This window comes from Penicillium mononematosum (assembly GCF_028829835.1).
Source record: "Penicillium mononematosum strain IBT 11891 chromosome Unknown utg000002l:1.0-8112719.0:1.0-8118358.0, whole genome shotgun sequence".
NCBI lineage: Eukaryota > Fungi > Ascomycota > Eurotiomycetes > Eurotiales > Aspergillaceae > Penicillium > Penicillium mononematosum.
The window spans coordinates 2568265-2590382 of record NW_026643272.1 but is presented as its reverse complement, the minus strand read 5'-3'; the positions used below and the strand labels follow the sequence as shown (position 1 = coordinate 2590382).

The 22118-nt window shown below is 48.9% G+C and overlaps 7 protein-coding genes across 7 annotated transcripts; 3 read left to right on the top strand and 4 right to left on the bottom strand.

Moving 5' to 3' along the window:
- Positions 1 to 224: 224 nt before the first annotated feature.
- On the bottom strand, positions 225 to 1410 carry N7519_002745 (uncharacterized protein; the record flags this gene model as incomplete). Its single annotated transcript, XM_057289523.1, has 4 exons — positions 225 to 605; positions 666 to 971; positions 1035 to 1220; positions 1345 to 1410. The coding sequence occupies 4 exons, from the start codon at positions 1408 to 1410 to the stop codon at positions 225 to 227; spliced, it is 939 nt and encodes a 312-aa protein (XP_057150725.1).
- A 584-nt stretch (positions 1411 to 1994) lies between these two features.
- N7519_002744 (SUR7/PalI family protein) lies at positions 1995 to 2927 on the top strand (the record flags this gene model as incomplete). The annotated part of the gene is made up of 4 exons (XM_057289522.1): positions 1995 to 2007; positions 2065 to 2359; positions 2419 to 2601; positions 2666 to 2927. 4 exons carry the CDS (start codon positions 1995 to 1997, stop codon positions 2925 to 2927), a joined length of 753 nt encoding a protein of 250 aa, XP_057150724.1.
- Positions 2928 to 3781: 854 nt separating this feature from the next.
- Positions 3782 to 5588, bottom strand: N7519_002743 (ribosome-associated complex protein SSZ1; the record flags this gene model as incomplete). The annotated part of the gene is made up of 3 exons (XM_057289521.1): positions 3782 to 5346; positions 5398 to 5434; positions 5490 to 5588. The coding sequence occupies 3 exons, from the start codon at positions 5586 to 5588 to the stop codon at positions 3782 to 3784; spliced, it is 1701 nt and encodes a 566-aa protein (XP_057150723.1).
- A 229-nt stretch (positions 5589 to 5817) lies between these two features.
- N7519_002742 (exosome non-catalytic core subunit RRP40) lies at positions 5818 to 6984 on the top strand (the record flags this gene model as incomplete). Its single annotated transcript, XM_057289520.1, has 2 exons — positions 5818 to 5822; positions 6195 to 6984. The coding sequence occupies 2 exons, from the start codon at positions 5818 to 5820 to the stop codon at positions 6982 to 6984; spliced, it is 795 nt and encodes a 264-aa protein (XP_057150722.1).
- Positions 6985 to 7523: 539 nt separating this feature from the next.
- On the top strand, positions 7524 to 9673 carry N7519_002741 (MYB DNA-binding domain protein; the record flags this gene model as incomplete). The annotated part of the gene is made up of 2 exons (XM_057289519.1): positions 7524 to 7587; positions 7647 to 9673. 2 exons carry the CDS (start codon positions 7524 to 7526, stop codon positions 9671 to 9673), a joined length of 2091 nt encoding a protein of 696 aa, XP_057150721.1.
- A 3233-nt stretch (positions 9674 to 12906) lies between these two features.
- N7519_002740 (putative UDP-glucose:glycoprotein glucosyltransferase) lies at positions 12907 to 17554 on the bottom strand (the record flags this gene model as incomplete). The annotated part of the gene is made up of 6 exons (XM_057289518.1): positions 12907 to 13496; positions 13525 to 15022; positions 15050 to 16021; positions 16077 to 16914; positions 16977 to 17330; positions 17406 to 17554. 6 exons carry the CDS (start codon positions 17552 to 17554, stop codon positions 12907 to 12909), a joined length of 4401 nt encoding a protein of 1466 aa, XP_057150720.1.
- Positions 17555 to 18342: 788 nt separating this feature from the next.
- N7519_002739 (uncharacterized protein) lies at positions 18343 to 19778 on the bottom strand (the record flags this gene model as incomplete). Its single annotated transcript, XM_057289517.1, has 2 exons — positions 18343 to 19104; positions 19164 to 19778. The coding sequence occupies 2 exons, from the start codon at positions 19776 to 19778 to the stop codon at positions 18343 to 18345; spliced, it is 1377 nt and encodes a 458-aa protein (XP_057150719.1).
- Positions 19779 to 22118: the final 2340 nt, after the last annotated feature.

The window sequence follows — 22118 nt, the reverse complement described above, 5'->3', positions numbered from 1 at the left end:
ATGCTGATTGTCTTTTATTATTATTATTATTATTATTATATAGTATACAACAGGTTGACGAAGTCCTAGGCTGCCTTAAGATGGCAGTACAATATGTATGTCGAATGACAGCCCAATAGTCCATTTAATACTTCTGAAGGCCCTAGCTCGAGTACCGAATCACATTAAGTATTGCAACAAGCAGCTGTCCATAATTCAAATGCATTAGGGTATCAATCAAGCCACTAAATCTCGCTCTCTGTATCTTCATCGCCCATGAGGACCCGCAGCGCAGCAACACAGCGCATCACCTCGTGCTCAAGGGCTGATAGTTTCGCCATGACCGCCATCAGACTAGGGTCCTGGCTCTCTACCCGGACTTTCTCCTTGACACGAACTTCTTCTCCCCGCCATTGAAAAAGGCTACCGGCCTCATCATGGGTCGGCGCCCGCGAGCCGAATATCCGATCTCGTAGAGAGAATCCGGTCAGGGAGATATCTGAGGAAAAAGCGGTTGGTGCATGATTGAGGGCAGTAGATTCTAGAGTCCGAAGAACAAGAACCAGGGCGGAGTCTGTGATGGAGAGATGGAATGAAAGATGCGGCGGAAGCGGAGGGTCAAACATCTGCGCAGTATACATATCAGCAAAATATTACAGGGCCTTCATCAAAGAAATCGAACATACATTTTCATCGGCGCTGGTATTCCACCACTTGCCTCGCGTCTCATCGCCTTCTCCTTTCAACATTTGTCGTGCCTCGCTGATCGTCTCTAGTAAGAGGTGTAGCTGACTGAAAATAAAGCCTGCATTGAGAGGATCGCCTGTCCACGTGCTCACATCCACAATATCCAGGCTCTGAGCCACGAGGTCTCGAACCGACACCAGCTGTCGAAGTACTAGTTCCGGAGCTTCGGGGGATTGGGCAAGGTTAAGTCGGGTGCTAGGGGCACCCCGAGGAGGCGGGAGCGAGGCAAGACGAAGTTGAACATCCTAGAGAGTGATCAGTTCAGTTTGAATATCCATTGATCTTCGAGCAAGTTTCAGGGTACATACGCCCTTCACGACCTTGGTGCCGACTCTAGTCACGAAGCCCTTCACATTTTCCGACCGCAGCGAGGACAGCACTAAGGTTGACCCCGGTTCCTGGGGAGCTAGGAGGGCGGCGCATTCTTGGAGACCTTCCTTCAATGAGGCAAGAGAATCCTGCAGCGAATGCAATAGCCATTCTAGCTCTCGGGCCTAAGATAAAGATGTTGGCATTATACTAGACAAGCTCCACTTTCCTTCTCGAATCATAGCTACAGTTAAGCAGGCCTCCATGTAGGGATCGCCTGTTGTAAGGGTCCATATATTTTTTACATACCAGCGCAGTGTCCGCCTCACGGTTGATCTGCTCTGCGGGCAGTGGTGGGTATGCCCAGGTCGCCATTACAACGGGGAAGGAGGTTCGCAGTGTGTACCCTCGGTCGGGTCTGGGGATCGGGTTGGGCAGACAAAGTTTTTTTCGGTAAGGCGCAAAACTTGGATAAGACAAGAAACGTTAATAGGTGATGGTCCACGTCACTTTTCTTCCATAGGGCCAATGTTATTGCGAGAGGTGCAACGTCGTTTGGTTTGGGTGTGCTCGTTGACTTCGTCATGGACCACTCGGACTAACCCGATATGGTATAACGCATAAAGTAGAGTGCAGACTAACTACGAACGGCTAGCCGATCAGGTGCAACTATGACGTTATGATCGTCGATACTCTTAACTTTGTAGAAAAGAAGAAGAGAGGAGGATGATGCTCACTCGTCATTATATCACACTAGTGGTCCCGGATACCCCGGCTGCTCTTACATCCTTATACCAGCTAGCATTTTCCGCTTCAAATTCTGACACCTTCTCCTTCACCTCTCGACACTCTCCTTCAGCAATCCATTCCCCTTCAGAGATACGAGACAGACCATCGAGAGAAAAAAATACTCCCCCTCACTCAAATCCTAGTGTGACCTACAATACGCACCAAACACAATGGGCTTCAGCAGTAAGCCGACCCTGGATCAACAACTCTTGAACACTTTAGTCTGATCATTGTCTATAGGAGCAACATTGGGCTTCACAGGCCTGTTTTTCATGGCAGCGTCGATTTTGCTGATCTTCCTCACTCTGTTGGGAGGTGTACGCAACACAAATCCTCTGAACCAAATCTACTTCCTGCAGGCGGACACCGGAAATATCCCAGGCGCACCGACAACCTCGCGTTGGACATTCTGGAACATCTGTGGAGTGACCAATGGCAGGAATGATTGCGGAGAGACCCACGTGAATTTCCCATTCGACCCCCCAAGCCACCGTAACTTCGACACCACCGAAAATGTCCCTCAGGAGTTTATCGGGTAGGTTACCGACTGATATATCCTAATGTACCGGGTCGCGCTAACCATTCACATTATAGAACGAAGCACTACTTCTTGATGTCGCGGTTCATGTTCCCCTTCCTCATCATTGGGCTGTTCTTCGCCGTCTGCTCTTTCTTCACCGGTATGCTGGCTATCTGCACCCGCATTGCCAGCTACCTCTCCGGTTTCCTGGCCTGGATCTCTCTGACTTTCCAGGTCATCACCACCTGTCTCATGACGTATGTGCCACTGCAATTGGAACTGGGGTCGTCCCAGAAACAAAGTGCTAACTGTATTTCATAGTGCTGTCTTTGTCCAGGGCCGTGACGCCTTCGAGAATAACGGTCAGGACGCATCCTTGGGTGTCAAGGCATACGCCTTCATGTGGACCGCATCTGTCTGCCAGTTCCTTTCATGCTTGTTGTACTGCCTCGGTGGTGCCGTCGGCCGGAAAGATACTAGCAGTGGATACAGTGGACGCAAGGAGCGTCGCCGTGGTTTCTTCTCGTCGCAGCGCTCAAACAGCGTGAGAAGCCAGAAGAAGGAGCCTAACAACTATGCTTAAATGGATGTACCTTAACCATGAGAAGCCCGCTTCCTCATTTCGACAAGAACAAGCCGGAGCACCTGAAAATGTCGACTTGAGATTGTCGATCTCCGGACCAAACCACACACGACTTGTCTTCCCGCGTTGATATCCCCTTTTAAGAGTTTACTCTTTCTTCAGGAGGCCGCTTGTTTCACCTTGATCTATCTGAATGACCCGGATGCAGCCGGAAAGATCGAACTACCCACACTCGCTTAATGCTATTACGAAGTCGTCACGATCTTTACTCATCTAATAAATCTACGGCCTTCCTGCATAAGGTGGCAATTGAGCATTCTTCGCGCAATACTCTCCCTGCCTTGGGCCCGGTTATGTTTTTTAAGGAACCTGAGTCCTTTGTTTATGAATCCCATGGTTTAATGATTCTCCGACTTGAAGATCATGCAGGAATTTGTGCTTTCAGCTGCGAATCTATCTAATCTAGTTGTAATATAATTTCTACTACCGTTACCTGATCCTTGGAATTTAAATTGTATACAGCCATATATCTTGGTTTCTCGGGTAAACACGCTTTGGAGCAAAATCGGAATTCTCAACGAAGAGTTCTCGGGGAGCAGGAGAAGCGCAGAATACGTCGGAGAATGAATAGGGCCTAGCAGAGTGAAGTTGGCTTGAAAAGGGAACCAGTACTGATTTGGTTGCATATAACTGAGTCTATTTAAGAACTAATAAAGGGAAAGACTCCATGTCGATAACTGCAGTATAAATCCTGGACAAAAAGAAAAATCACAACCTCTATCAGTCATGCATGCATCATCACACCGTAAACGAAATCCAAGTCTTTTATTTTTATTTCACAACGGAACAAAAACTTAAGCGGAGCCGTTGACGGCGCCACGGACGGCGTTCTGGGCGCCGACCTCGCGGACGGCGATCTGCAGACCGAGATCGGCATTGACGTGGACCATGACCTCGATCTTGCTGCCAGCCTTAACGCCCTTGACGGCGAGCTCGGCAACGGGCTTCTCGGTCTTCCAGACAATCTCACGGATCTCCTCTTCCTCCTCGTCCTCGGAATCGAAGTCTGAGTCATCCTCGTCCTGGGCGGGCTTGTCCTCCTTGGCCTTGGGTTCGGGCTTAGTGACCTTGATATCGCGGGCACCTTCGCACACGCGGACCAGGACATCGCCACCCTCCTTGGGAGCGAAGTACTGAGCGATGCGGCGGGCGGGAAGGGCGGTCTCGGCGCCGAGGAGGGGCTGGAAGGTAGAGTCGGTCTGGGAGGTGAACTCAACGCCAATAGCCTTGGTCAGGTGAGGGGCGACGGTGACCATAGGGTGAATGGACTGCTCGATGTCCTCGTGCTCGAACTCCTGGATCAGGGAAGCCTGGAAGGCGGCACCACGGGCAGACAGTTCGGAGGGGTTAACGGCAGTGACAGAGGCGGCAGGAGCCAGGATTTTGGTCTTCTCGGGGAAGATGTTGCTGGTCAGGGTGGCGAGCTTGGGGGTGTGGGAAACACCGCCAGAGAAGATAACCTCATCGATATCAAGGACATCAAGCTCAGCCTTCTTAACAACCTGCTGGATCAGACCAGTGAACTGGCTGAAGACCTTGCCGGCGAGAAGCTCGAAACGGGTGCGGTTAATGGTGGAACCATAGTCGACACCATCGACCAGGGACTCAATGCTCAGCTGAGCGTTGCTGCTCAGGCTGAGGGCCTTGCGGGTGGCCTCACACTCGAGCTTCAGCTTGGCCAGACCACGAGCGTTCTCGCGGGGGTCGGTCTTGTGCTTCTTCATGAATTCCTTGGCGAAGTGGTCAATGACGATCTGATCCAGGGAGGCACCGCCAAGCTCGTAGTCGTGGGCAGTGGCCAAGATGGTGTACATGCCACCGCGGCAGGCAACAACGGCAACATCGGAGCGGGTGCCACCGAAGTCAGCAACAACAACCAGCTTGTCGGTAACAGTCGCCTCGGGGCGGGCATCGTAAGACATAACGGCGGCAACGGGCTCGTGGATCAGCTGGAGGACGTCGATACCAGCAGCCTTGGCAGAGGCAACAAGGGCCTCACGCTGGGCATCGGTGAAATCGGTGGGGATGGTGACAACGGCGGCGTTGACATCCTTACCAAGGTACTCAGAGGCGGAGCGTCTCAGACGCTGGAGGTGACGGGTGGTGATCTCGGAAACAGTGACTGTGTTGGGGGTCTCGCTCTCGGTGTCGCGGATGGTGAAAGCGACAGTGGAGTCCTTCTGCTGGGGGTGGGCCGACTGGTGACAGGGAGTAGGGTCGATCGACTTGAATTCCTTGCCGATGAAATCGCGGAAGTATGCGACAGTGTTGCCCGAGTTGCGAACAAGCTGGGCCTTGGCTTGGGTGCCGTGGTACTCCTCGCCCTCGATGTAAGAAAGGATGGAAGGAATTTGACGATCTGAATATGTTAATTCGAATTCTCAAAATTGTGGGGTTTCATTGTCCTTACCTCCTTCCTCGTTGGCAATAACCTCAGCTTTGCCCTCCTATAAATTAGTCAGTCACCGTTCTTTAGCCCAAAGAATGAATATCAGGACGTACAGGCGAGATGCGGGCAATTGAACTGCATGAGTTACCAAACGAGATACCGATAGCAAAGCGCTCCGCCTCAGCGGGGGCACTGTTGGCAGCGTCACCCATGTCGAAGTTGTAAATGTGTACTTTTTTTGGATTAAAAGAATAACGGTCTCACGTTACGGCGTGAAAGTAGATTGGGGGGTATCGGAGGTAATTGGGGGAAATCTCGAATGAGGGGAACGATCGAAAAAGATTTTGAAGATTTTCGTCTGCCGCAAATGTGGCTGGTGCTTATCGATAGTGGTTGTGGCGATGTTGATAAGGCACCGCCACACTTCTCGCCATGATACATATGTTGTATGCGGACAATTGTCCATAGTAAATATAGCTCTGATGGTAGAGAAGTTTGGGCACGTTGATAAAATTCTTGTAGCAGCATAGATCACTCAACTTATTTATCTTTTCAAGGTTATCCCCAAGTGAAGTGTTAATCTAGTTGGATGGAGCTTGCTCATATACCTTGGACCCGATAGAACGCAGTCACGTGGCGATAAGAAATGTCGGTTTCTTTCCAATCAAGTCGCAAAAGTAGACAATCTCTCTGTACAAACCAAATTCAGCCGTAGAGCATTGAGTCTCTCCCCGCAGAGCCTTCTACACTTAGGCTATTCTCAGGATACAGCTATCCAGTCTGGCATCATGAGTACCCCCGCTTGTCCTATTGCCTAGCGATGAGGTACCTCAAGACCATCTTCCTACCAACAACTCCAACCCTCTACGACTAGGTCCTGGCCTCCGCATCCTATCACAGCCCTCCTCAAAGGGATCCAATCATGTCTTAACAGCAACACAAGCTGGTCTGTTGACGACCGATGCGAAACGAAACACCGTCTCGCTCCTTTCTTTCCCGAACCGCCGATACATCCCCACCGTCAACGACTTCGTCATTGCTCAGATCCACCACTCCAGCGTCGATTTCTTTCACTGCATGGTAACCCCACACACGGCCCACGCGCTTCTGGGTCAGCTGTCCTTTGAGGGAGCATCCAAGAAGACAAGGCCAATGTTGAAGCAAGGCGAGCTGGTGTATGCCCGAGTACAGTCCGTGGGAGTCGGCGCCGGCGCCGAAGTTGAACTCACCTGTGTCAACCCAGCAACTGGCAAGGCTGATGGAGGATTGGGACCCTTGACAGGTGGAATGGTATTTGATGTTTCGACTGGTATGGCGGCCCGGTTGATCCGGGCAAGCTCTTCTTCTGCTGAGCACAATGATGCGATTGAAGGGCTGGTTTTGCTTTCTGAACTTGGAAAGAAGCTGGAGAGCTTGGGAGGATTTGAGATTGCAGTTGGCCGCAATGGAAAGGTGTGGGTGGACTGCTCCAACGCCGCAGAAAGTGCTGTCAAGGTTACTGTCGCAGTTGGGCGCTGTCTACAGGAGACGGATCAGCAAAATCTTCACCCTCATGACCAAAAAAAACTTGTGACGAAAATCCTAAGGGATATGAAGCTTGTGTCCTGACTGTGTCTGTAAGACCTGGATTATGGGTTTTATGACTTGCAGTTGATTTTCTTTTTTCTGTTCCTTATGCCAGCATGTACACTATTAATGCAATCATGAGCATGATACCTGCCAGAGCTGTGTCGAGTAAATGCTAAACGCCTGGATACATTTGTTATGCGGTATTGTATAGTATTGTATGGGATGCGTGAGTCCCTCTAGTAAAGTTGTACAATGGCCATTGTGTGGAAGTTCTTGATAATTGAGATTTGTATCTTTTAAAACAGGTTGCCTTGCTGCCTTGGATCCTTTCTAGCTTGATAATTTCATTGTTTGTATTATACTCCGTCTCTTCCTACAATAATATAGATCTACAGCCCCTGAGTACAATAGCCATTGATATGTACTCGATTGGCCCCGCATAGGCGGTCAGCCTGAGCGGTGAACCCCAATTGCCGGATTCGCGCTTCGTGGGCCGTAAATTTTGAGGAGCCTCGGTCTCTCCTTTTTATTGCATCCTCCGCTTCTCCCCTCCCTGCTCAGTATCGCATCTCATTGCCATGGGAAATACATCGTCTCAGCCTGAACCATACCCCGAAATTCCCGAGGATTTTGGAGATACCGGTTGGTGAAATTACACTTGATCTCCGCGCGGTTCGATACTAACATCTGCAATCTGGCAGTTCCCGAAACCCCGAATTCCTCAATGGTTGATGGAACGAAGAAAAAGAAAAAGAAGTCACTCTCCTCGGAATCACAGGCTTTATCGCCAGCAATTGCGGAAGTCAATGGTACGACGCGCTCCCAAGAATTAGACACCAACATGTCGAATCCTTCAAAGCGGAAGCGCGAGTCTGAACCCGAGCGCAAGAAAAGGACCAAGAAGCATCGCAAATTAGAAAAGTCTGTTGCCGAGTCAGCTTCACCAGAACACAACCCACCCCCTTCTGCAACTGCTGTTGAAGTTCCCCCCACTCCCAGTCAACCCACTCCGTCAAAGCCGAAGCTTTCGGCGAAGAAGGTTCGCAAACAGAATGGCGAAGACTTGGAAGCCTCCACTTTGTCCACTTCTCAACCTACTCCCAAATTAGCGGCTACAGAGGAACCGCTCGCTGTAAAACAGGTGGCTGTCAACAAGAAAACCCCAGCTCCTGACTCACCCAACCCCGAGGGTAGCACACCGCCAGGAGGCAGGGCCAAGGGAGTCAGAGGCTCACGCACCAGGGAGAAGGATAGCCTGAAAATTGGCTTCTATACGCCGGACGAAGTGCGAAAGATTGAAACGTACAAAGTCAATTTTTGCACTGTACATGGTATCTCTAGCGTCAAATTCGACGAGATGGTTCAGCATTCTGAGCGTGGCGCAAATGGCGAATTTCCAGTCTCCTCGGACGTCATCTCAAAGAGCGACTTTTGGAACGAGATCTACGCTCTTGTTCCAGACCGGGATCGGCGATCTGTCTACCGCTTTATGCGCCGACACTTCCAAGCTTCGGCTCAAAAGGCACACGATTGGTCGAAGGAACAAGACGATGAGCTTATCGAGCTCCACGCTAAACACGGTCCGAAATGGACATTCATTGGTAAGCTCATTGGGCGCAGTGATGACGATGTCACTCAGCGATGGAAGAACAAGCTCGAGCACCAGGGTACCATGAACCAAGGCGCGTGGTCGGAGGAGGAGACCAAGATTTTCCTTGACGCCGTGGAATCAACGTGGCTTACTATGAAGCCAATGCTTGCCGGCAAGGCAGGCAAGGACATGTACGAGCTGGATGAGCGTCTCATTGTATGGGGTAACATCAGCAAGGAGATGGGTCATATGCGGTCTCGACAACAATGCGCAGACAAGTGGCGCAAGATCGTGAGGCAGGTCATGACCTTGAGAGCCAATGGCCAGCCAGGCGCGGTGTTCGATCCCAAACTCGCTGCTAAGAGAAGTGCCCACTGGAACATGAGGCTGGAGGCGCAAAGGAAAAGCTCTCAATTCGTGAATGAGGATTCCGATGACGACGAAGCCACAAAAACTAGTACCACGAACCTAAACATCAATAACGAGGTAGCACCGTCTTCCGTTGCCAATGGCAATGACGATGCGGAGCCCGACCACGAAGCACAGCCCGAGGAGGCTGAGCCCGAGTTGCCCGAGTCCTCCCAAAAAGCCAAGAAGTCAAAGTCCAAGCGCAAGCACAAAGAAGACCCCGCCTCCAGTCTCATCGAGGAAGCCCCGTCGTCTCCCGCCACTTCTAAAAAGAGCAAGGAGGAGAAGAAGCGTGAGAAGAAGGAGCGACGAGAGAAGGAGCGGCAAGAGAAAGAAAGGCAAGAGCAGATTGAGCGAGAAGTGGATGACAAGGCCGCACGGAAGGAGAGCAAGCGGAAGAGGAAGGAGGAGAAGAAGCGAAAGAGGCTAGAAGAAGAGGAACGTCTCGCAGCCGAGGCCAACAAGGCATCTAGCAGCGATGCAGATGCCCCTGAGCCTCCTAAAAAGAAGAAAAAGTCTAAGAAGCAAAAACAAGCTTCCATCGACAGCCCTGCCCCTTTGGCGGAACCCTCTCGTTCTGTTATTGAAGAGTCCCCACCGCCTCCATCACCTGCTTCTCACATATCTGCCAGTCAACATGATGCTGAGGATGAATCTGACTCGGACGGCGGAGATGACGACAGCAGCGAAGTCAACGTTAAGGACGAGACTGACTCGGATGAGCTGTGAAACCTCATGAAGCCAAATGTTTACCTTTGCTGTTGTTTGCTTTCTACATCTCATTATATATACCCTTGTTTGCTGAGATATCAATTCTTACGAGAGCGAGTAGTAGAAGAAAATTTCCATAAAAGTTATACGTACATATGTAGAATACGAGGACCTGTGAAAAGGACGAAAATGACCACTTTTGGCGCCAGAAATGCCTTTCCACTCGTAACTTTGGACTGACTGCCCTTGACTGCCCGCTGGGTAATGCGGGCGATGACGGCCATGTAGCCAAGCGGGGCGATGCTTTGGTCTCATTTTCACCATACGAGATGTGAGGCTCAATTAGTGCCAACAGGCAGACACATGATATAAACACTTGAGTCTCCTAAGGTCTGAGCAAATCTTGGAATCTTTATACTCCGTACTTTCCTCCTCTGGACAACATTCAAGACTCATATCCTCTTGAGGCATAACATGAAACTCGACAGGCACGATACACGATCATTCTGGTTCGATAGATGAACCCAATGACGTTCAGCTAAGCAAGAGCTTGCTTGGAACTCCCGCTCCGGTCTTGGGTATCCCCACTCCTGGTCTTGAGCGTCATTTGGGAGGCATCAGTTCCTCCGACAGCCAGCACGCGAGCAAGGACGAGTTGAAGCGACAGAACGAATCTGAGCCCCCGCAACGTTCCGTGTATGTCGTTCTCCTGGTCCTGTTTTATGGGGCCGCAGTAGTATATGCATGGGCCATTATCTGTATCCTCACCTATCGCCCGATCGGTAGTGGAATGGAATGGACGAGTGGAACGAACCGTCGCAATACCCTATAACTATACATGTCCGATGAGGAATTCGACAAATTATTCGCAAAAGCTGAGAGGTATCTTAGAGCTGCCAGAATCGTCCAGTCACTCGTATCTGTCGTCACTATTCCTTTGACTTCAGCTGTGTGCTCGCAGGCAGCCGTGGTGTACATCCAACGGAAGCGAGTGAACAACAGTTTGACCCTCAGGATCTTTAGACAACCTGGGAAAGCCTCAGCTCTTAGAGTCTTCCAAGGTTAGCCTCAGGCCTCAATATTTTACTAACGTATTTCACAAGCGACCCGCCACCACAAGCGACCCGCCACCCCATCCAAAACGCGTCCATGAATTTAGATCTTAGCTAGTTTAACCACCTACCATGCCACCAATTCGCTCTCAATCCTCTAAAAATTCAACAGAGAGAGAGGGTAGGATCTTATTAGCTATCTAGGCTTTTAAAAATGGAGATATCACTTCTAATACATCTGCTGCGCGCGTTTATAAGGTCCCCCGTTCTACCTTACGCGATCGGCTCCACGGTATTTAAAACCGCGCGATTTCTCGTGTTAAATCATATAAACTAATAGAAATCGAAGAGGAATCTCTTAAAAAATGGATTCTCTCTATAGATCGATATGGAAACGCCCCCTAGCCTTCTATAGTATAAGAAATAGCGAATCTTCTTCTTAAAAAGCGCGGAACTACCCCGGTTCTTTTAGTCGGCGAAAACTAGGTGATAAACTATATGAAAAGACGCCCTCTTCTATCCTCTTAGTTTTCGAAACGGTATAACTATAAGCGTGCGAAATACGAAGATCTAAAGGTTATTATAGAGTGGTTTGATCTTATTTAAAAAACTATCTTATAATTCGGGATCGATCTAGATAATATTTATAACTTTAATAAGACCGGTTTTATAATAGGATTAATAGCGACTATAAGGGTGATTATAAAAAGTGAATACTATAGTCGGCGAGCACTTTTATAACCTAGAAATTCTAAATAGGTGACTATTATCGAGTATACGAATACTATTAGCTAGGCCCTTCTACTATATATGATTTTTAAAGGTAAAGTCTTTATTAAATCCTAGTTTAATAGCCTCCTAGAGGACTAGAGATTTAAGGTTAGTCCTAATAGATAGACCTCTAATAAAATTGGACTTCGCTAGCTTAAAAAGCTCTTTATTCCTACTACTTCTTTATATATAAAGGGGGGGGTATCGGCTTTTAATATTTAACGGCTACGGAAGTCTTTTAACCCTAAGATTTAATAAAATTTATAAAGAGAATAAGATTATACTAATCTATATACCTCTATATTCCTCTTACCTTTTATAGCCTTTAGATATAGGCTATTTTATAGTATTAAAACGAGCCTATAGCCGGCTAGTTGAATTTCGAATGCGGTACGGATCGAATTATATTAATAAACTAGATTTTCTTAAAGTATACTCTACTATACGAATAGAAGCCTTTAAATCTAAGACTATTAAAAATAGCTTTTAATCTACTAGTTTAATCCCTTTTATATCGGAGAGAGTGATTTCGAAACTTAATATCTAGCTTACTACCCCTACCCCCCCCTCCTAGCTAGGGTAGTGATTAGGATCCGAAAACGCCCTCGAACTATATATAATTATAAAAATAAGCTTTGTTAATTAAAGTATTACTTTATATAAGATTAAGAAGCCTCCCGATCCCGCTTAATTCCGCTATAAACTAGGTTTTAAAAGCTTACTAGATCACGATATAATCCGCCGTATTACTAGAGAAAGAAGTGAGCGATTTACACGCTGAAAACGAGAAGAAAAAGTAAAAGCGAACTCGATCTATAAGGACGATAGTCCACGAAGGGGATCTCTTAGTTTAGGAGGTTTGTAAGCTACGTTCGGAGCTATTTGAGGCCTAAGTAGCGCGTATCAACAACTATCGTGAGTAGGTATCGGAAGGTTTAAGACCGCCCCCCTAGGCTGGACGAGCATGTGGAATATGTAGGAAGCCAGGGCATAGAAGAGAGACATGTCCAGATAGATGATATTTTTAGTTTATTTAATTTAATGGCGTTTTGGTTGAGATAAATGCATTTGAAATTAGTAGGTTGGGTTGGGGTGGCGGGTCGCTTGTGGTAGCGGGTCGCTTGTGAAATACGTTAAACATGACCACCTTTCTGCATTAGAAACTTTAGAACCTTCTTTCTTCTTTACTTGTTCTATTTATTTTTGGAAGATCATTGGTTACTCATTCCCTAGGCAGTGCTTTATCGAACAATGCAGAGGCTATATGATGACCCATTCTACCAGGGCGCTAAGCTGGTAACAGCAAAACTAACCGCATATAGCGCAATTCACAGGTGCTCGTTTTACAAAGGAATATTCAATCCCAATAAATGCAACAGGTATAATCATAAATGCAATCGCTTCCTCGAATGAAACCCACCGGGTCGACTATAATTCATCTTTGCGGTCCTCACCGGTCTGCACAAACTCAACCCCGGCAGCAGCCTGCTCGCCAGCAACGCGACTCGCTAAGGCCGCAATCTCATCATCATAGACCGTCCACTCGGGAACCTGCCTCCTAGCCCTCTCTAACTTAGGCTCCTTGGTAAGAGGATTATTACAAAGGTCAATAGTCTTCGCCCCATCTAGATCCTCATCGGAACACCAAGTCTCACACCAGAGCCACTCCTGCGGCAGACTATGGATGGGAATGTGGTGCTGCATGTGATTAGGCAGATCCTGGTCGAGATTGCTGAGACTATTCGGATCCGACGAGAGCATCTGGTATTGGCCGCGGAGACGGTCGCCGGCAGCAAGCGCGCGGAAGCGTTTCAAGTCAACGACGTACAGCGCTGAGATGTGGTAGGGCTTGCCGCGGAGGAAGGTGGACCAGTAGCCCTGTTTCCAGAAGCGGAAGCCTTCCATTTCGGTTCGGGAGTCGCCCATCGGCGTGAAGCCATAGGGCGCTTCTTGGAGGTCGTGGGTGACTAGCTCGTACATGTCCGTGCGTACAATCTGATCCGCGTCGACGAAGATTACTTTGTCCAGGGAGAGGGGGAAGAGCACGTCCAGGAAGAGCATCTTGTACCCCCCAGATCTCGCGTTGCTTTTCTTTCTGGGCGCGCAGCCAGTGTGGCCACTTGTATGTTACCATCTCGTAGGAGAAGCCGTATTCGCGGGCGAGGGAAGGGAGGAAGGCGCGGAAGGAGGGGGAGAGGAATTGCTCGATGAACCAGAATTTGACGCTGTGTTTGGTGTGCCGCATCACGGAGACCATCATAATGTTCAACATGCGTTCATAGAGATGTCCACTTGCTACTGAGAAGATGTTGATATCGGCGTGTTGTTCGCCTCCGCTCTTGGACCCGAGACCAACACTGGAGAGGACACCGGATGCGAAGTTAAGCCCTTTGGAAAAATAGTCTGAGCCTTGCTGGACTCCTGTCTCGAGAACATCTTCCTCCTCGTGGCCTGGCTTGCGCGACAGGCGAGGGAACAGCGTCCGACCATGGAAAGACAGCAGAGCAACCTCGTTGTTCTCATCACCGGTCTGCGGGCGGTATCCTAGACCGCCGACGCTATCGATCTTGAAGATCCTCTCGCTGCGGCCGGGCTTCAAGTTAATCTGCCACAAGCCTGGTTGTGCCTTGAACTGGAAGTATCCCAGGTTAGCCATGATGATGGTATCAGCGAAATGATGGTTGTTCTCGGTGCCCAAGATAAGCTGGACACCTCTGGGAGCAGTCTTCGTTGTAAGATCACGAGAGTGGCCCTCAATCAGAATGTGCTCAAGAGCGTAGATGGCGTCAACGTCAGTACCAGACTTGACTGAGCTCAGCTTGATGTTATCCAGATCATAGACTGATTCACTAGGTGCTACGAGCCAAGATGACGGCACGTCCATGCCTAGGGTCAGCAGTGCCTCGACTGGCACGCCAGTGAAGGATGCTTGTGGCCGAGCCAGAGCCCCCTCGTCCGTGAAAGATGGCTCAGATTCCAAGACATAGCGGTAGAACCGCTTGACTGGCAGCTCCGTGAGCTCTTCCTTCGGGTTCAAGAAAATCTTCAGCTGAACGCCAGAGAGTTCAGAGAGAACCTTCAGAATCGGCAACCATCGCTGAGCAACTTCAGATGCCGGATCAAGGCTAACACCAACTTGGATTGTGGGATCATCGGAGTTAGAAACCGTGATAACAGAGTGCTCCGTCCTCCATTTGCTGGACACGTCCATTCTGAAATCAGGAGTGTTTTCGAAGATACCCTCGGGGACATCCGAGATGGTGGAAATAGCCACAAGCGAGGTCAGCTTAGCAAAATCGAGCGGGTTTGAGATCTTATCGGCGAATCCGAGTTCGCCAACAGCCGTTGCAACGGAATCGAGGCGTTTCACTCGTTCATAGGTGATCAGTTGGCCCATTTCTTCCACGCTTAAAGGATGTCCCTTCTCAATGGGACCGACTGCCCTCCCATTGACAACAAGTCCCTCAACGCCAGGGTTGAATCCAAGTTCTTTGGCCAGAGTTTGGTGCAAAGCTTGAATGGTAGAGATCTCTTGGGCTTCAGACTCTTAGGATTTCAGCATCAAGATCACCGGATGCGATTTTAGCCAGTACTTGGTCGATGGTTTCCCCTTTTGCAAGCGATAGATAGAGAGAACAACGAGATTCTTGGAAACGTCATCCTCGGCGTCTGATGGCGCATTGTGCAGCATCAGAATCTCAACGTCACCGTTCTCCTTTCGAAGATTGAGGGCATCACTAAGCAGTTTCACACCCGCCTCTGACTCGAAATCGCCGACAACTATCATATGAGCGCTTTCCAGGGTTCCCTTGTCCGAGAGAACGCAAGGAATCTTGCTCAATACATCTTCATTGGATGCAATGATGTTAGCGATGTCCACAATCTGGACACTCTTAGGATCCTCGGGCATGAGGAAAGTATTGCGTCTCTCAAATGCGCCAGTCAGGAAGAACTCCGGAAGCCATGCGTCCTCCTCGAAAACCCCCTCTACAATGCCTTGCTGAATCAATTTCAAGTCCCTGCTGATCTGCATGCTCATTCCCTGCATCCAGTTGCCTTCTCGGGAGATGGGGATACCGTTCACCAAGAATTGAAGTGCGTCGCCGGTAAGATTCAACCGACGCTGGTAAGCAGCAGTCTGGGACACTAGAGCGTTGTACTTCTCGCTCTTCAAGACTTGATCAAGAGATAGGGCTTCATGTTCATCAACGAGGTCACGTCCTCTAGTCGCAGACTGGAAGCACGATTTGTCTGGGAAGCCCATTTTGCCTTTTGAGGCAAACTCTTCGAAATACTGCACAAGAGAATCTATGCCATAGGCATCGAAAAGGTAATGCGCTACCTTCAGCTGCGCAATGGACTCTGGCGATGAGGTGGTAGGCACCAAGCCGAATCTCACAGGAATTCCTCGCTTGATGAAGGCGTGCAGGTTTCCAGCAGCAAGCATCATGTGTTCTGGGTTAGACGAGTCCATAGACACGACGACATTGTGCAGATCTCGGCTCACAGGGGGCAATTGTCCCGGGTAAGAACCAGCCATGTACTAGAATTATGTTAATATGTATCCAGTCCAATAGCCTTATGAATCAAGTACTAACCGCCTCGAGATCACCAGGCCAGGACTCGTATCTAGAGTCCTTCTCCAGATTGTTCATCCAAATGATAACCTGGTTCCCTTCCAAATCGTCCCGGTAGTCGTACCGTTGCTCCTCGCCACCAGCTTGGGCTTCAGTGAGGAGACGGTGTGACAGTAACTTCACGACATCATTCGCAGAGAGACCCAGACCACGGAATTTGTCAATCAATTTCCTTTCTCGGCGTAGATGTTCTAGGAGTGAGAATGCGTCAATCTGCTGTGCGTCCATTTGTACACCATTGATCCACATGGCATTATAACCACCAGGGAGCATTCTTAACCGGTTGTGGCGTATCTCTTGGGCCATTTCCCCAGTGGAATTGTGGGCAGCTACTACGGATGAATACTTCGGGAAATTTTGGGACATCTTGATCAATGTCCCCAAAGGATCAGAACTGTCCATAACATAGCTGGCAGAGTTCAAGCCTAGGCGGGTCACTTCAGAGGAAGACAGAGGCCGGAGGTCATCCGGAGCATCTTCTTTCGTCTCATCCGGGTCAGTTGGAAGACTTTTAGCGCCCCTTTCTTCGAGCTGCTCCGCATCACGGTCATCAATAACAATGTAGTCCGTTCGCTTCAGAGCAAGTTCCACGCCGTATCCAGACACAAATAAGGGACGAGAAATCCAGTGTTGGGGAGGTCGATAGCGTACACGGTACGAAATCTGTCCCTGTTTTGCCATGTCGCTCAGGGTTTCATGGAAATCTCTGAACATCGGAGAGGCGACATCTGCATATAGAACAGCCGGAGGAAGCGATACATCTCCTAGGACACGATCAAATGGCAGCTCTCTAGGATCCCTGAGGCAGAAATTCAGCGTCAGCTATTAGAGTCTACACCCAATAAACAAAGATCTACCCACAATTCTCCCACAACATCCTGCTGTGCGCGTTCCATAGCAGAGGAACAATACTGCTTTCCCTCCGAGTGGACCCATACCGGACATACCGCATCTTGGGCCACCATCAAGGACTGCTGAACCGAGGTGTTATAGTACTGGAAGTGCGCCTCGATACGAGGCGCCGATGATCGGACCGAAAGCGATAGTTTGAACGATGACAGACTCTCCGGAGTTCGTATATGACCATCATCGTTCAAAACTGTCAAGAAGCGGTCGTAGAGCTCTTTCTCGGTTGTGAGGTCCTCAAACGTCCCATCGGCGATGCGATCCAACAAAGGAAAATAGGAGGTGGAGTTTTCTTCGGCGGCAGACTCCCTGCATTGAATCCGTTAGCCTTACTCATATTGACAACCCTATTACAAACGAGAGATCACTCAACGTGCAACGTACAGGAGCTCGACGAGGTATGAGGCCGAGTCGAAGGAGGCTTGAAGCGCCACGTTCACAGCTGGGCTAGCATTGGCAATCAAGCCTGGTAGCAGAAATCCGACGGCGGCGTACCACCGCCAGGAAATGTGAGATCCCGTAGAGACCCTCATTATCGCGCAATGCAGCGTGGGAGGGCAGTTGTGTATATCTGTTGTATGGTACAGGGACAGCCTCGTATCGGGCGAGTTGTATGTGGTGCGGTGCAGGCTTTCCTAATTAGCAAACATGCAGGTCAATCCATTTACAAGCATCACGGGCCAAATGAGCCAGAACACTTAACAAAGACGGTAGTGAGATCGAGGATGAACCGGCTGATCTGGACACTTGGATATCTTATCGCAGCTTCTACGGTAGACTGAGCGGCAACTAGCGCAATATCCGAGGTATACATGTCGACTGCTCTACTCCGTACATTGCATTGGCTATGGTCGTGAGATTCTACATTATCTACTGGATGAGAAATGAGGATAATAATAAGATAATAATAATTTGGGTTCAAATCCATGAGCTGGTCGCTATCGTAAAGACATTAAGTCGTAAATCAACACCCCCATATGCTTCTTCCCCTAACGCCTTTTTTTTTTGTTCTGAAACACCTAAGGTAAGTCACGCAAATGCAGCCCGGCTGGCTCTGCGTAGCAGAGGCCTGGCATTGGCAAAGTTGGAAGCAGAGGCTTCCTCTGGGTTTTGTGCTCGCAGGGGAACGGCTGTAGCGAGGATGAAAGTGCAAGGGATGACCGAGTCGAATGTAAAGAAATCAAGGGGAATGTGAGGAGTGTGTTCAGTCTCCTCTCTTGGTTTCGCTTTTTCATTGTGGGTTTGTCTTTTTTTGTCTTTTTTTTGGCTGGTATGCTGTTTTTGTTTGCCTTTGTAGGGAAAAATTGCAGAGATCTTGGGATTAAATGGCCTGGCCAATGCTTTGGGCCGCCTCAGCCTTGCGAGCTTCGGCTTCATCAATCAAACGCCGGCGCTTATCGTCGGTCAAATCGAAGGAGATCTTTCCGTTGAACTTGGCTGATGTCTTGGTGCTCTTGGTGCTGCTAGTTCGACTGTTAAATTCTCTGTAGGACTGCATCTTCTTCAGACTGCGCTCAAACTCCCTCTGCCGTTCCTTCTGCTCCTCCTTCTTAGGGTCCTTCTTCTTTCCCCATGATGACAAGGAGGCAAATCGTTCCAGGAACGAACCATGCTTGCTAGTGCCTGCGTTTGGTTCTGGGAAATGGGGAAGAGGCTTTTCGGTGTCCGAAGAGGGGGAGCTAGCAGGGCAGGGGCCGAAATCGGGGCCGAAGCTGATGCCCGAGTCGGTGCGGCGCTGCACGCCGGACTTGCTGATCTGGCATGGCTCGTTGATCAAAACACACTCGTCGATCATCTCGAGAACAGCGTTCAAATATCGGTCCATGGCGTCATACAATGCAGGCCATCCATTCTCCTCACCGGGTCGAGCGCCTTGCTTCATGATAGGCTCCAGGATTGAAGGATCAGACTCGTAGGTGGTAATGAATTTGAAGAATGTGTCACGATGATTTGCGAGGACGCCCACCGACAACTGCTGTGTTGGGGTAGAGCTGCCTCGGTGAAGAGGTGGCAGTAGAGTGTTAAGAAGAGCAAGGCAGTTGGCTTTGTCGAACGGCTCGAGCATCATCTGATTGACAAGAACCTGAGAAAGAAATGTTAGATACAGAACTACTCGCTATTTGAATCTCGGGATAAACGTACCCAGCGACGCAGGCCAATGTAGACCTGAGTGTACAGGAAATCGATCATGCGTGCCTTGTTGCTGATGTCTTTGTACCAGACCAACACGTTTGGGAAAGTGCGAGCAAGCTCCGAATGCTGAGGGTGACTCGCATCCTGGGCAGTAATATTAAGTCGATTGAAAGCGGCATCAATCTCCTTTTTCCAGCGACCTTGGAGGTCTCTAATGTAATCAAGAGCAGTTAAAGCCTGGGCAAAGTCGACATCGGATAGTTCCAGACAAAAGCAGCGGCGCACAAAGGAGAGAATGAAGCTCGGAGGGAGCGAGCAAGGTTGAGAAGACAATTCGGCGACAGTCTTGCTCAAACAGGCACGGAATTCGGCATTCGTGTCATAAGTAGGAGTTTCGAAAGAAGACGTGGAGTTACGAGCGTTTTTGGTAAAAACAGAGTTGCGGAAGAAGGATGGTGACTTAAGAACAAATGAAGGCGCCATTGTGCTCTGGCAATTGAGTTCGTATGCAGCACGGAGGGAAATTTCGTAGTTGTCGGCGTAACGCAAGCAATGATCAAAGATCCACGTCAATGCTGACCCATCGGGTGCATCCAGTGTCTCATACTTGGGGTCAGCAGACATGCTATGAATATTGAAGGACTGGAGTGTCGGGACTGTTGTTGAGACAAGAGAGTGCGTAGGAATAAGTTGAAAAGAGAGTTGTGATGAGAAGAAAAGACTGCGAGTCCAGTGGGTAAAGAGCAGGAGTTATGTTTGACCTGAAGAGCCGGATAAGTCGTGGCGGCTGGGATAGCTCAAACACCGTCAAGGGGGTATGGTAGCTTGAAACCTGATAGGCCCAAAGAGGAATAGAAGATGATGGAGGGACCCGGTTGGTCGGATCAGCCCGAGAGTACCGAAGACTTTTGAGTCACCCAAGGAGGCCAACAAAGAAAAAAGCTTTCGCGGCAGGCGAGTACTTTTCTTCTCTCTAGGATATCCCTTGAGAAGCAAAACCAATCACGATGCAGGATCTCCCGGATCTCCTGCACGCCAGATCTGATGTATGCAAAACAACGCAAAAAGCGGCTTCAATGGCTAGCTTCCGAGCACTGAAACGTGAGACACGTCTTAAACCCCTTCAAGGATCGAGTAGAGAACGTAAGACGAATAAGGGGCCAAAGTGGTTGGGGATATGAGACCAAGCGAATGTGGAGGGAAGTCAAGGAGAGTAGAGGAAGAAGAGTTCGAAACAGTTCTACGGAGGGGAAAGAGTCCCATACAAAAACGCGCGGGCAGTTTCCCATGGCTGGACCATTCTGAAAGGCGGAGACGGACTCGACCGCAAAAAATCCGCAAAACAAAATAGTACGAAAATTTCGAAATTTATTTAAATTATATTTTTAATTGTCTAAAACAGTAAACTTAATAATTTAATTAATTTAATGAAGTCAAACCCCTCTCTTTTTGGTCCAGAACCATGGATTCTGCTTTTTAAGGCTTCTCCACCTGCACCGACCCGCTGGAAGATGTCATTAGCCCCGATTCGTCTGAATTGCAATTGGTTTGGAATGCTTCAGAGACAGCCGTTGGCGCTATTCTAACCCCACTGGTCTACGTTAAGCACCTTTCCTCTTTAGGTAGGTTCTAAGCCAAAGGGTCTCGCTCCAATTTTATGATTGGATTATCATCCCCCGTGCCTTTCCGGCCTAAGACGGCTAGAGCTGTCTTGCATTCGAGACTCCAATCCACGCGGAACTCTAACATCGTGACGGGGAACTAGGAGAGCCACTACGTCTAACGAATGTTTTAGCTCTGTCAGATTCATATGTGCAGCGTCATACGTTTTATGCAGAATAGGACTGGTCAATTTACAAGACAAACTTCTCGGAGATTTGCCTCCGCCTCAGCTATGGATCGCGCTCAGCTTGTGTCTACGATGCATGTCGTACAAGCAGATCTTTCCAGATTGTGGCTCATGTGGCCACGTACTTTTGTATTCGCCCCGGATAAAAATCTAAAAACAACTTACACATAGAACTGCGTAACTATTATTGTACCATATGAACCATCCTCCACACTCTCTATTTTAAAAAACAACCCTTCCATTAATAATTCTTAGATCAGATTACGATTACAATATATGTTGGCTGCGATCGCCTGTGGGGCCTGAACAAAGTACATAGTACGCAATAGTACAACAGTGTTAGTACCTCCAAACTTCCCCGGTGATGAAACCACTTATGACCGTTGCCTTGGGTTGGATCCACTCAAAAATGGTGCCTTTGGAGCAGTCACACGGAACAAGATACCAAACTTGATATCCGATATAGGCAAAGAGCCGTGATACTCTTCAGGGCTTGAAGAAAACAATTATTCATTTGCAGATCAACAAACAGCTGTAATTATAGACATTATCCATGGTTTGACATGCATCTTCCACGGTAGATTAACTGCTATACCACGGTTGACTGTCCAGTCGGACGGGCCGTATTCTATGCCCTGGGTGCCTGAGGCGTGATACCTGCCTAAGGCGTTCTTTGTTTACCGATGATAGGTCTCCTCCGTAATCGTGCCAAGCCCACCAACACTACGATTCCCACTTGATAACTGATTTTTCAATACAACATGCATTTAAACCACTCCGCATGGGGGAGCGAGAGGCCGTGAACCGTGCGTGGCAGCGAGGTGCAAGTTTTGGACATAGTGAGAAGGAATACGGGTGTGTAGTATAAGCCGAGAGCAGATGACCACGCCCTGAGAAAGTAAGATTGTGTAAGAGGGAAGAGGGGAACTATATAAACAGCAATTTCATTATATCTCTACCCTGAAAGTTCGATGAAGCTGCGTATTTGGTATGCTTTCTAGGATGACAAGGTCGAAGAAGGCGGCGGAATCACAGTCCAGATACTTGTCTTCCTGCTTGATGCTTTTATGAAGAGGATCCCGATTATTTCCTAATATAAATAAGGTCTACTAAAC